The 13,824-nt window shown below is 43.6% G+C and overlaps 2 protein-coding genes across 5 annotated transcripts in view; both read left to right on the top strand.

The window, feature by feature from the left end:
* Positions 1 to 1,934, top strand: part of sdhdb (succinate dehydrogenase complex, subunit D, integral membrane protein b) — a 6,089-nt gene extending 4,155 nt beyond the window's left edge. Inside the window, exon 4 of the mRNA XM_080459533.1 lies at positions 1,156 to 1,934. Coding sequence (XP_080315659.1) covers positions 1,156 to 1,321 — 166 coding nt within the window. The 3' untranslated portion in view covers positions 1,322 to 1,934. The remainder of the gene's footprint in view (positions 1 to 1,155) is intronic.
* Positions 1,935 to 5,170: 3,236 nt separating this feature from the next.
* On the top strand, positions 5,171 to 11,724 carry LOC308107135 (interleukin-18-like). 4 transcript variants are annotated; one of them, XM_080459277.1, is made up of 6 exons: positions 5,171 to 5,261; positions 5,386 to 5,438; positions 6,658 to 6,740; positions 7,380 to 7,520; positions 7,921 to 8,060; positions 9,450 to 11,724. In XM_080459277.1, the coding sequence occupies exons 3-6, from the start codon at positions 6,710 to 6,712 to the stop codon at positions 9,657 to 9,659; spliced, it is 522 nt and encodes a 173-aa protein (XP_080315403.1). In that variant the 5' UTR covers positions 5,171 to 5,261; positions 5,386 to 5,438; positions 6,658 to 6,709; the 3' UTR covers positions 9,660 to 11,724. The 4 variants fall into 4 exon arrangements, with proteins under 4 accessions (XP_080315403.1, XP_080315401.1, XP_080315402.1 ...); XM_080459275.1 differs by having other exon boundaries at positions 6,658 to 6,863; positions 9,450 to 11,709; XM_080459276.1 differs by having other exon boundaries at positions 5,172 to 5,275; positions 9,450 to 11,722.
* The last annotated feature ends 2,100 nt before the right edge of the window (positions 11,725 to 13,824 follow it).

A 13,824-nucleotide genomic window follows, 5' to 3' on the forward strand; every position in this document is an offset into this window, starting at 1 on the left:
AGCTCTTTTACCAGCAACAAGCCTTCAAAATAAAACTGCCACATGAAATCAGTTTTTTCATGTTTGTCCTCAACCCTCGCTGAGAACCTGGGAACCCGGGAACCTGGGAACCTTCTCCAGTCCGCATGAATTAAGAAGTGATAACAAGCTTCACTCCTGGGAAAACGTTGGGTTCGGGTCCTTCACATGAGTCTGACATGGACTTTGACTCCAGCCTGAGCGAGTCGTTAATTGGACTCATGCGTCCTCAGGTGGACCGCGGCCGTCCTCGTGTCTGGTCTTCAAGCGCCAGCAGATCATAAAAGTCTCCCCCCAGTCCGAGGACCCAGTAAAACCCCGTGGCTGCGGCGCCGCCTCGGACTGGTGTTTGCAGACTTGTGCAGGTGGTTCCAGCTCAGCGTCACAGCGATGTGCTCTGGTCAGTCAGAACACAGACGGAGCGGCGTGGCAGGGCTTCGCCACAAATCCCAGTCATAAGTCTGCTTAAGCAGCTTTCAGGGCAGGACGGTGTCTCCGGGTCGCCACAGATCCTCTTCAGTGAATCCAGCGCCACTGCGTCCCCCGGGGTCAGCCCGGCCGCGGGTTGAGGTACAAGTCAACTGGAAGGTTTCCTCTTTTCTGACGAGTCTAATAGGATTTGGGAGCTGGAAGGAATGCTGGAGTCATTTCCAGCATTCCTTCCAGCCGGCCAGCGCTCCGGCCAGCGCTCCGGCCAGCGCTCCGGCCAGCGCTCTGTGAATTAGTGCAGCAGAGCTGCAGAGCCAGGCTGAGGCTTTAATGCAGAACCAGGGTTTCACACAACTTAGCTCAGGTACACACACACACACACACACACACACACACACACACCCCAACTGGGGACGCACTGATACCGTACGGAGTACTGGTACTCGGTAAAAGCTCCCCGACACAACCTGGCGAGTCATGTGACGTCATTCGTCGGCAACTTCTGACTGCCGCCATCAGTCCGTGGTCATCAGGTCACTGCTCTCTAACAGACACGATTGTGAATCTGCTCAATGTAAAAGAATGAACTTGAATGTAGAAACCAGGTTTCCTGATCTGAACCACAACAAGGACGTCGTCCTGCCAGACTTCCTGAGCTCCGGGGTGAAAGTCGTCTCTTTAGTCTTTGTTCTTCTCTCTGCCTCACAGGGGCATCGGACAGGTGTTAACGGATTACGTTCACGGGGACGCGAAGATCAAGATGGCGAACGCGGGTCTGTTCCTCCTCTCCACGGTGACGTTCGCCGGCCTCTGCTACTTCAACTACAACGACGTGGGCATCTGCAAAGCCGTGGCTCTGCTCTGGAGCAAGTGAGCGGGACTGTGGCGCTCCGGAGCAGCTGGAGGCTGACCGGAGACGACAAACGAAAAAAAAAAAATCCAAGATGTTTCTTTGTAAATTCTTATAAATATATCATTTTTGACAATATTCTGTTCATTCGCTACCGTGTAATTGCCGTTGGTGTTGAAGGCTTAAAGTTGCCGTCCGGTCTGTCGTGGCAACGTTCGGCCTGAAAGCGAAGCCACGAGGACTCTGCTGTCTGTCGCTTCACCTTCTCGTGGCTGGTTTGTCTGTGAAACCAGGAGCAGCAGCAGCTCAGCTTGACGCGCTCCAGCAGCTCACCACCGCCGGCGAGCGTGGCCACGGCCAGAAACAGCCGCAGGAGAGAGGGGCGCCACTGCTGCCGTCGCATCGGGCTCTGGATTCCTGTCGTCTCATCAGCTTCGCCGCTCACACGCTCGACTTGGCTTTGTTTGTGTCCAGCCGTAAAGAAGGATTCACACAGACTGACCACTGGGCGACGGGACACTCGGGTGTCCTCTTATTTAAAGTAAACAGCTGTTGTACCTGATGTTTGTGGAGACGCTTCCAGTGGGAGTGTAAAACACGCTTCTTGTCTCAGACGTAATAAACTGCTGCAGCTCAGGATCGCTTCAATTTTATTTCTGTAGCAGCAAATCCAATTCCACGGAGCGAGCAGAGGAAACGGTGGAAAGGAAAAACCCTCTTTCACTAATGGAGGCAAGAGGATCGGGTCACAGTGGTGCTGCCCGTCTCACTACAGTTCTTTACAGGGGCTGGGCAGTTAAAGTAATAGTAGTAGTGGATGACCATCATGGAGGAAATCGTAGTAGCAACAAGCTTATATGACTTAATTATATTGACTTAATTCAAAATATGACATTATTGACCCTTTAACACAATATTGGTTGTTACATTAAACCCTGTACACGACAATAGATTAAAAAGGTTTGACTTCAGACGGTCACCTTTCATTAGTTTTTACATGAGTCACCAGTTTTAAAGGGGACATATCATGCTAAATCCACTTTTTTAGCCCTTAAATGCATTTTGGTGTATATTTAGAGTGTTTAGAAGTACAGAAAAGTTCAAAGTAGTCTCTTCAGGTGCTCCGTTGATATCTTTATATTCTGTTTTGGTCATATTTTGCGATCGGTTTCGATTTTTCTATTCTCTATTACCTTTTTTGAACAATGACGTCACAGTATTCTCAGCGGAACTGCCAAATTAGGACATCGACATTTCCAGCAATCCGCCATTTTTGTTTCTCGCTGCGATTTTGTAGTCCAACCGAAGTTACGAGAGGATAAGTGGAAATGTTCGGTTGTTGGATGTAGTAACCCACAAGCTTCGTTACACCGTCTCCCAGCATCAGAACCTTTTCCAAGTGCCTGGTTGAGTTTTATTTTTCACAGAAATGTACCCACATCTGTGGGTAAGGTCATTTTTGTGTGCGCGAATCACTTTAAGGACGACTGCTTCAGCAACCTCCGCCAGTATAAAGAAGGATTTGCCGAAAGACTTGGTCTGATTGAGCGGTCAGTTCCTTCTATCTATGGAGACGACGAACAGAGCACTTCGGTAAGCTGTATATAACGCTAAAAAGTGTGATGATAAGACGTCCCTGTCATTGTTTTGTTAGCATTAGCAGTTGCACCGTCTTCATATGTTAGCGCTGTGTGCTCGTTTTAGATTAGAATGTAACTTCTGTGTTAAACAGTCGTTGTAATACAGGCAGTATTGTAGTAGTGGGCATGGATGGAGAAGTTAGTGTAAATATAGTAACACACCATTGCGTTACATCCATATGAAGACGTTGTTCTTCAGGTGCATCATGGTCATTTTCATCTGGCTCCGCCGGGTCCGACTCTGGCTCCAACATGTATGGCTGGATGGACAAATCTTCCCTTGTTGACATTTTGTAAATAATGTGTGAATATAAAGTTTCTGCGCCGCTAGATAATTGTATCTGTTCTATCAAACTACAAAGATGGCCGAACAGGGTGGAGTTGAACCGAGTGTCACCTCTGCAACCTGGAGAGGAGGCGGGGTATGAAGAGACCGCCCCAAAACGAGTTGCTCTCAGAAGCACATCAGAAAAGGGGTAGAAAAGGGGCCTGTGGAGCTCTAATAATGAGGAATTCAGACCCAAGCATTGCAGTTCCGCTTTATATAGACCACAACTGTATGATTTATATGTAAAAAGGAAGGATTTAAAAGCATGATATGGCTCCTTTAAAGAAGAAGAAAACGCACAGTGGTGAATTATCTTGTGGTTTCCAGCTTCCCTCTGGTGGCAAACAGTTGTATCTCCTGGGACTGGATGAAGAAAGGATCAACTGTAAAAGAGATGTTTGTATTAAAAAAAATTTAAATTAAAATAATTATTCAGCTGCTTATAATTCAGCTATATAATGGGCCATTCCGAATACAAAAACACCCCGGTGCCTTCATATTAAGAAAGAATGATCCCCTATCTCAATGGTATATTGAACTCAAATAGGATTCCAGGTTTTCCCAGGTAGTTTTCATTCATTTATCTATTTAGCACATTGTTCAACTATTTATTTATTTTTATAAAAAAAAAAACACTGGAAAATGTGTCTCTCAGGGGTCTTTTCCACCACAAAGAATTTACTCAGATTTTAGTCAGAGCTGTGCTACATGCTACATGCTACATGCTAAAAAGATTGAGGGCTTACACACCAGCGATGCTACATGCTAATCATGACAGCTTGTCCACGGATGACATTTCTGAATTTTTTTGAAAAAAATAAATCCTGTACAATGTACTTTTATATATAATTTGTAATAGATATGTTATATATTTTTCATATATCTAGTATATGTCCATATTTATTTAGTATAGTATCATATGGCTTTGTTTAATGGTCTCCTGTGCGCACATGACCCCCCCCCCCCCCCCCCCCCCCCCAAAAAAAAAAACTTCAGCACTGCCGTGTGCTGCATGTTCCAGCTCACTAATGACTATCAGTCATATTTTAATCATGTTTATCATGTAACATCGCTACTGCAGGAGCCCCGCAGCTCCTTAACATGTTGGAGGGCGGAGTTACGTGATGAACCTGAACGCATCACTCAAAGCGGTCAGCTACGCAGCTGCGTTTTAACTTTTCAGCCTATTTGTTTATAGAAATACATTTCTGAAAACCGTATTTCTGAAGACCATAACTGAGCCGGTGCATGGTGTCCCTGTTGAGTTTGGCTCTGGGCAGCTGCCAATGTTTATGTTTTTGTGTAAAATATACTTAATAATCCTTCCAAATGTGTCAAATATCCTTTGAAATTCAATCCTTCAGATCAATAATGCTGAAAGAAATGTCGCGGACGGGTCGTCCGGGGTATGTATGCGGTAGATGCATACTGGAGCCTTCAGGGCTGTTTAAGGTGCGCTAGCATCGACGGTGATTCACAGCAAAGCATAGCCTTTGCATATTTTAAAAATCAGGCTTAACGGCATTTGATAAGTACTTGTATCATAGTCAGTTTTGGCAAGTAACTAGATTTTAGTACTTATACTTTATAAAAGGTATATTGGTGCACCCCTTACAGAAATAAAAAATAAATAAACAAATCATCATAATATTAAATTGAAAGGAACTAATAAGTCCTTCAGGTTACATAAGGTTATGAGAATTTCTGCCTTTGAATGAACTGAAAATGGGAACAACTTGCTTTAAACATTAAAATAATAAATCATATGTTTCATTTAATAAGAGAAGTGAGAGTAAAACATCCATAACTAACATGTTTTCAGTCAAATTAAACAGGCTTAGCGTTATTTCGCCATTGTTTTCACTTCCGCCTCTTTGAAGAGGAAGCGCGCTCCCGCAGCCTGAGCGCGTTCATTCGGGGCGGGTAAAAAAACCAGTGTGGCGGCGGGCGGCTTCACACACCTTGGGGACCGCAGACGTCATAACACCGCTGCCCGGTAACTCTCTGAAGGTGGTTAAAAACCAAAGCACCTCTCTCCGCGAGACGTTTCTCCTCGTCTCTCTACAGTTTGAGCTCACGTTTCATCGCTTTTGTTTGTTTGTCTTTGTTTGTTCGTGCAGCGGAGAATCAATTTGTCGAAGAATCACCGAGACGCCAGGACGCGCGCTCACAGGTATGTTCGCTTTACATCCCACCGTTCAAGCCAGCGAGGGCGGATACTACGTTCGCGTCTTCAGCTGGAGCGTCTTTAGTTTTTCGGGTCGGTTTTCCTTCTCCGCGGTGTCGTTAGCGGGGAAAGTTTTACCGGCAGTGCGACACATCTTGCGAACTGGACCGGGGGGGGGGGGGGGGCGTCAAGAAGATAGCGACATGAGAATCGAACGCACCTCAGTGGGAGCGCCTCTTAATGTTGAGTGATGATGTCCGAGGTTATGTCGTCGAAATAAGTCTGAATTTCCTGAGTTTATGATTATTTCTGCTTTAACTAGGTCAGAATTTCTTTCTTTTTTTATGTCAGAATTTCCTTTGAGTTTATGATTATTCTGACTTCTTTTAGTCAGAATTTCTTGAGCTTTTTTGAAATGATTTTTATATTCCGTTTAAGAATTTCCTTGAGTTTATGATTTTTCTCTCTTAAGTAAAAATTTCCTCAGCTAATGATTTTTTTCTGCTTTATTTTAGTCAGAATTTCTTTCTTTTTTTTTTTTTTAAATGATTTTTCTTTTTTATGTCAATTTCCTTGAGTTTATGAATTTTTATCTGCTTGTTAAAAATATAAACACACTTAATTTTTGCGTACATTTTTCATGAGCTGAACCCAAAGATCCAATACTATGTACACAAAATGACAGAAATGTAAATTATATGGGTTTTAGTTTTCACGCCCATGCTTTCGTTCCCGTGTCCTTTACGTCTCGCCGGGGTTCAAACACATCGTCAACAAAAACCACGACGACGATAAACGCTCAGTCAGAGCACTCACAAACGAGGTGCCGCTTCCTGGAGACGGTTCGGTCGGAGACACTGAAAATGCAACTTTTTGAAAAGGCCTCCCATGGTGGAACTCTTCTGGAAACGCTCCAGCTCAGTCTGCGTGCAGACGGCGGAAACACTGCTCCTGCACATGAGCGCCACGGCCCTAATAAAGAGTTCCTCTGCACACGCTCAGTAGATGGACAGCAACGACAACGTTTGCCTCCAGGGTGTCATGACTTCCGGTGAACTCTCGCACTTTATGGAACTCCACAAAAGTCTCGAACCTTTTGACTAGTTCCAAATCTGACATGTTCTGGAACCTTGGGCAGAACTTCTAGAACTTCAGACATTCTGGAGAAGGTGTGTGTGTGACGGTGTGTGTTGTGGTTCCTGACCTTTGTGTGTTTGTACCTCAGGGTTTGCTGATGGCGGAGAGCTGCTCTATCGTCGACTGGCTTGGTTTATTCAATGATTCCTTCTACTTCAAAGGTAAAAGCCGGTTTCGTGAAGTTGAAATCTGAGTTTTCGGTTTCTTGCATTCATGTTCTGTGTTTTCTGTTTGCATGTGACCCGGGAAACGTTCTTCTTTGGCGGCGCCGCACCACTTCTAAAGAAAAAAAAGGTTCGTAAGACGATGCAGACGCTCTCCTTTTGGGTCCGTTTACACGCCGGCGATTTCAAGTGAAATCGCCAAACTTCCGTTGCATTTCGGGCGCCGGTTTACGTGACGGCGTCACTCAGAGCCCCTGAAAATGCAACTTTTTGAAAACACTCCCAACTCTGTTGTCGTGTAGATCGATGAAAACGACTCCCGTTGTTAACGTCTATAGAGTATTGTTCTCTGCGCACGTGTGTGTGTGTGTGTGTGTGTGTGTGTTTCCATCACAACAGCACCGACTAGTGGCTCAACATGGACACTACATCATTTTCAGTGTTTCAACTGTTTCTGTGTAAACAGACGTCGTTTTAGACGCAAATCGAAAAAGCAAAAAAAAACCGATCCTTTTTCACTCGAAACGCTGTGGAGTAGATGGACCCTTTGTTTCAGCTTCATTATGCGTTAGAACGAGAGGTGGGGGAGATCCGGTGTCTGGCCGGGCTCGGTGCTGACTCGGCTTTCTTTCTTCCTGGGTTGTAGAGTTGGATGCAGATTCTTTCACCTATTCCAGGTCGGAGGCCAGACACTTGTGTTACAGCCGAGAGAACCAGTACCTGATTCTGAATTCTGCCGGACAACTGGAGATCAAGAACCTGACCACCACAGAGCTGCTCCAACCCGGTAGAGCGGCGGCCATCTTTACATTCATGGTTCTATCATGAACTGGAGCTTTTTGAATTCAGGAGCTCCAGTATGAAGGGATGTTGAGTTTCTTGGTTCAGCTCTTTAAGTCATTAGCTCTTTTATCTGCATCGTCTTTAGTCGTATTTCATTTCTGAAAGCCATTTCAGCCTCGGGGACGTCTGGAGCTGCGAGACGAGAGTCAGTGAAAGTCTGTCTTCTGTGCAGCAAAATGAAAATAGGCTGTTGTGTTAAAAAGTATTTTCAGTTTCTGAGTAGGGTCGTCTGATATGAGAACGGAAAGAAACAAGCAGGACATTCCACAGAAAGTGGGAGGACTGAGTCTGTGTGGAGCGAAGTCTGCAGCTCATTGATCAGTCGTCTTCTGCTCCGTCCTCAGAGAGCAAATTCAACATTAAGATTTACAAAGAATCGTCCAAGGTGCCGAGGCGGGGGAGGCCGGTCATGCTGTATGCCAAGAACAACCGAAAGAAGATGGTGGTTTGTTGCTGCAACGATGAAATCCAGATGGAAGAAATGGTGAGTTGACGTGTGCAGCAGTGACGTGTGCTGAGCTGAGGGACAGTCCATTATGGTTAGGAGTTAGGAGTTATGTTTTAGACCTCATATATATAGTTATAAAGAGATATATAGATATAGAGGGAGAGCTGCAGTACCAGATGAAAACAATACTGATGAGAGATTCCAGCTTTACCAGAGTTTCACATTGTTAAGTCATAAGTCATGCGGGGCAGCTTGAGGGTTTTCACCTAATGTGATTCATACAGAGAAAATGATGTTGAGATTAACTTCATTCACAAACGCCACATCAAGAACAAAAGGCACATTTCTGGAAACTACTGACACACATCTGACTGGAACCTGACATTATCACCTCCTCTTCACCCGACGTCAAGCAGCTCTTGTTTTTTTTTTTTAAGAAAAGTCCCTATTGCAAAGCATGGTGGAGGTATCATCATGCTGCCACTGGCGCTTTAGGCTTATGCAGGAGTTAGAAACTCTAATCTGCTGCCAGGACTTCAGGAGAAATAAAAGACCGTTAAGTTTAAGCTCTTAAACACTTTTATCAGCAAACTGACCTCAATTTCTAACGTCTGCATTCCAAATCGATTGTTACTCTTCTTTTCTTTTCTCACCGGTTCGATCACCAGTTTGATTCACTTAAATTGTGACTATGAATGAACTACCTCATTGAGCACATAAAGCATGAGCCTGTTTTATAACCTGTTTCTTTATTAAGGACTTGATGAAATGTGCGTCCAGCTTTAAAGTTTTCTAACCTTCGTATCCGAGACTCTTCTTGGTTCCTTCCTGCCTGGAAACTCTGCAGTGATGCCAGGATCAATAAATCAGCATTCATAAAGAGTGAATTAATGCACCTTAAGATTCCTGAACTCTATTCTAATCTGCCTTTAAAAAAAAAAAATCTGCATTCTGTCGTTAGTAATCTGCACTTCCTCAGTTTTACTATTGCAAACTGTTAATTGTGTAAAATAGATTTTTATAGGTTTTAAATCTGTGGGTGCGATGTGTGCGTCTTGCTGCTTCTACCTCTTGACTTGGGTAAAAGATCTCGATGGGTTTTGATTTTCCCGGTATAATAGTTTTTACTCTCACTTTGAAGTTGTGTGATGTCACTGAAAGGTTTGATCATCACAGCGACACAAAGGAGAAGATAAGTTCTTTTAAACGTGACCAGGAATTGTTTTTCCACTGCGGGTCGATGTTCTGCCATCGTAGGAGAGCCGGAACACTGCAACCACAACCTGTCATCACGTGATTGACGGATGTTTCTGGGTCACTTCCTCCACTCAGCTGGATCCTTGTGTGTGTGTGTGTGTGTGTGAACACCTCGTCCACTGCGCTGCGTTCAGACACGTTGAGTGGTAACGCTCTCTCTCTCCGCAGGATCCGCCGCAGTGCATCGACGAAGGGCAGCACAAGGCTCTGTTCTACCTGGTCAGCCTGTCCACGTCCTGCTCCTACGTGTTTGAGTCCACCCTGCACCCCAACCGGTTCCTGGCGTTTGAGTGTGAGAACGGCGTCCTCAAACTGGTGCTGCGTGAGAAAAAGGACGAGGTGGACGAGCGCTGCAGTTTTTTTCTGGGTTCAGGGTAGGCGCCCCTGCATCACATTCCTCGGTCCACTAGTGTGAAAGCAAACGCGGCCATAAAAAACTTTAAAAAACCTAAAAAAACACAAGGAGGCAGAACTCGCTGTTGAATTCATTTAAAGAGAAATGTCGTATTCTTTTGACTGTAAGTCGCATCTTTTGTTGTTGTTCGGCTGCGGATGTAACTTGTATATTGAAACGTGGTGGTAAAATACCATCTGTGACCACTAGATGTCACTGTATGACCACAGAAAGCTGCGACAGCGCAACGGGGAAAAACCCTCCATGACGACTCTATTTCACAAAACGGAGCAAGAAAGAAAGAAAGAAAGAAAGAAAACTATACGCAGCAGAATAGAGCGTAGAAACGGAGCGAGAGCAGCAGAACGAGTTCCGGGTCTGAGAAACTGGACAGGAAATAATCGACACTGACATTTGGACCTGGAGAACGTTCTATCCCCTCTTAACGACACTTTTTTTTTTTTTTGCGTCCGATGCGATTTACCATCATGAAAATACGATAATCCCAGTTTATCTTAAAGTGAATTCTGAAGATTCTTTCTGAACAAAAACTTCAGTGTAATATCTGACAGCCAGACGTGGAGTAGAGAGGAAGAAGAACTGAGGAAGACTCGCGTTGGTCTCTGGTCTGAAGACTATATATCCTGGTTGTTTGTGGCTACCCATTAGCCACGAGCTAACTAGCCTAGCCACCACGGGCTAAAGTGGCGGGATTCCACTTCCAGTCTGGACCAATTAATGAGCCGTGTTTCTTCTTCACTTCCTCTCTGCTCAGTGTTTGTTTCGGGCGACAGCGCCCCCTAACCAGCAGCTGTTGTAACTGCGTGACGTTTTCCAGGAGGTTTGATCGAGAAAACGACTAAACTAATGTAATAAATCCTTAAACTTCCTTTGTGTCCGCGCTCCAGCATGGGGTCAAGTTACCTCCATTTACATGAGGAGCCGGAATGCCATATGTTACTTCCCACTTCAGAATAAAAGCACCAAAGCGGATACATGCAATACTAAAGAAAAACTTCAAAATAAAGTCAGTCGTTTGATCAAACTCTTTATTAAACAAACGATCAACCTGCATAACGAGAGCAGCTAAGCTACGGGACTGGAAGCTACGCAAGAGTAAATTCAGATTTTTCCTCCTCGTTCCAACAGGAAGTGAAGCTAAACTGATGATTTAATTTCTTGATGTGTTGAAGGAACTCCGTTTCCAGAAGCAGCTAAACTTCAGAAGAGGCCACGCAGAGCGGTCACAGTGAATTAGGTCGTCCGAGCATCATGTGGAGTCATTTAGAAGTTTAAATGACAAAATAAATGTTTCCAAACTAAAACACCTTCTCTTCCACATGAATAATACTTCAGCCCCGTGTAAGCTAATCCTAATGGCGCAATATTAATTTTGAACTCGGTGCTCTTTAAGAGTCTGTTTTTTTTTGTCAAGTCGGTCAAATTAAGTTCTCATTTGTACTTCCTTTAGTTTTGGGAAAATGTTCCTCAGCTGTGCATTTTCCGTTTTTGCACCAGTGCAGCTGAAACGACTGGTTCCATCTAACAATTCTAGCATATTAAACTCCATGCATGTTTGAAATAGTTTGTGTTAAATCTTTATCTACTAAAGTAGATTTATATACCTGTATGTGTGTAACATCTATTTTTTCATTTCCACTCCATCAAAAGTCTTAAAACTCATTTTGAGTGTGAATCTTTTTAATAAAAAAAATTATGAACATTTAACTCAGAATTCTGACTTTTATTCCAACAATATTTTGATTTGTATTTCATCAATTGGTCCTTTTTCTCACTTTAATCACAGAATTCATAGTTCTCATAACTTTATACACAGAATTTCGATTAAAATATATTTTTAAGACTTCTTTTGGAGTTTTCATTTTTGTAACCATCTTCCAAAACAAGTGTTTTGTTTGCCGTTAACGTTTCTATTTTCCACAAAAATTATCAACCCTGACATTAAAAAAAAAAACCTTGTAAGAAATGTTGAAAATAAAAGCTTTTGCTCCCTTGTGACGGTTGTAATATTTGCACCGCAGGCTGATGAATGACTTCTTTCCTTCTTCTTCTTGAAAAAAGACATCAGCTGCATTTCTACTCATTTTTTCATGTACAGATTATTTAAACTGTCGGATTTTGGTCGAATCCAGAAATACCCAGTTTGTTTCTGCACGACGCCACAATAGATTTTAAATGAGGTCACGTGTTTAAAATTGAAGGATACTTGCATCCAGACGAGGTGAAGGAGTTACAACACGTCCGTTTACCGCAGTGTTTTATCTCCCTACTGCCTCGAAGTCCGTTTAAAACATCCTTCTCGTTTATACGCGACAGATATGTTAAAGCAAAATCCTCACGTTGATCTGAAGTCTGGACAAGCTTATCACTGGAGTCCAGTAAGTCCTCGTCTCCTCGTAACTGAGGCCCCGTTTACGCCCCGTTTTCCATTTCAAGTGAAAACGCAAAACTTTTGTTGCATTGTGAGTACCCGTTTCCACGGCAACGGCGCTCGGAGCCAATGACGATACAACTTTTTGGAACCTGCTCCCAAGGTGTGACGTTTGGAAAACACTGTTCCCACGTAGACGGCGGAAACGCTGCTGCTGAACACGCTACGAAAAACCAACAGCACCCACTAGTGGCGCAACATGCAGACTACATCATTTTCAGTGTTTCTGTTGCCGCGTAAACGCAAAACTTTTCTGAAATGAAACACAAAACCCATGCCTAAAGTAGTGGATCTAAAGGGTACGTTTATTTTTCCCTTTAAAGGAGCCATATCATGCTTTTAAATCCTTCCTTTTTACATATAAATCATACAGTTGTGGTCTATATAAAGCGGAACTGCAATGCTTGGGTCTGAATTCCTCATTATTAGAGCTCCACAGGCCCTTTTCTACCCCTTTTCTGATGTGCTTCTGAGAGCAACTGGTTTTGGGGCGGTCTCTTCATACCCCGCCTCCTCTCCAGGTTGCAGAGGTGACACTCGGTTCAACGTCACCCTGTTCGGCCATCTTGGTAGTTTGATAGAACAGATACAATTATCTAGCGGCGCAGAAACTTTATATTCACACATTATTTACAAAATGTCAACAAGGGAAGATTTGTCCATCCAGCCATACATGTTGGAGCCAGAGTCGGACCCGGCGGAGCCAGATGAAAATGACCATGATGCACCTGCAGAACAACGTCTTCATATGGATGTAACGCAATGGTGTGTTACTATATTTACACTAACTTCTCCATCCATGCCCACTACTACAATACTGCCTGTATTACAACGACTATTTAACACAGAAGTTACATTCTAATCTAAAACGAGCACACAGCGCTAACATATGAAGACGGTGCAACTGCTAATGCTAACAAAACAATGACAGGGACGTCTTATCATCACACTTTTTAGCGTTATATACAGCTTACCGAAGTGCTCTGTTCGTCGTCTCCATAGATAGAAGGAACTGACCGCTCAATCAGACCAAGTCTTTCGGCAAATCCTTCTTTATACTGGCGGAGGTTGCTGAAGCAGTCGTCCTTAAAGTGATTCGCGCACACAAAAATGACCTTACCCACAGATGTGGGTACATTTCTGTGAAAAATAAAACTCAACCAGGCACTTGGAAAAGGTTCTGATGCTGGGAGACGGTGTAACGAAGCTTGTGGGTTACTACATCCAACAACCGAACATTTCCACTTATCCTCTCGTAACTTCGGTTGGACTACAAAATCGCAGCGAGAAACAAAAATGGCGGATTGCTCGAAACGTCGATGTCCTAATTTGGCAGTTCCGCCGGGAATACTGTGACGTCATTGTTCAAAAAACGTAATAGAGAATAGAAAAATCGAAACCGATCGCAAAATATGACCAAAACAGAATATAAAGATATCAACGGAGCACCTGAAGAGACTACTTTGAACTTTTCTGTACTTCTAAACACTCTAAATATACAACAAAATGCATTTAAGGGCTAAAAAAGTGGATTTAGCATGATATGTCCCCTTTAAGGATCTTTAACAACTTTCTTAAAGTTGCAATCACTTTCTCAGTGTTTAGAAAATAAACACTAAAGATATTTTTGAGACATTAGCGTCATCCTGAATGATTCACAGCTTCCTGTTGGACGAGTTTGTTCAGCACAAAATGAA

Source organism: Lipophrys pholis (genome assembly GCF_963383615.2).
Source record: "Lipophrys pholis genome assembly, chromosome: 3".
NCBI lineage: Eukaryota > Metazoa > Chordata > Actinopteri > Blenniiformes > Blenniidae > Lipophrys > Lipophrys pholis.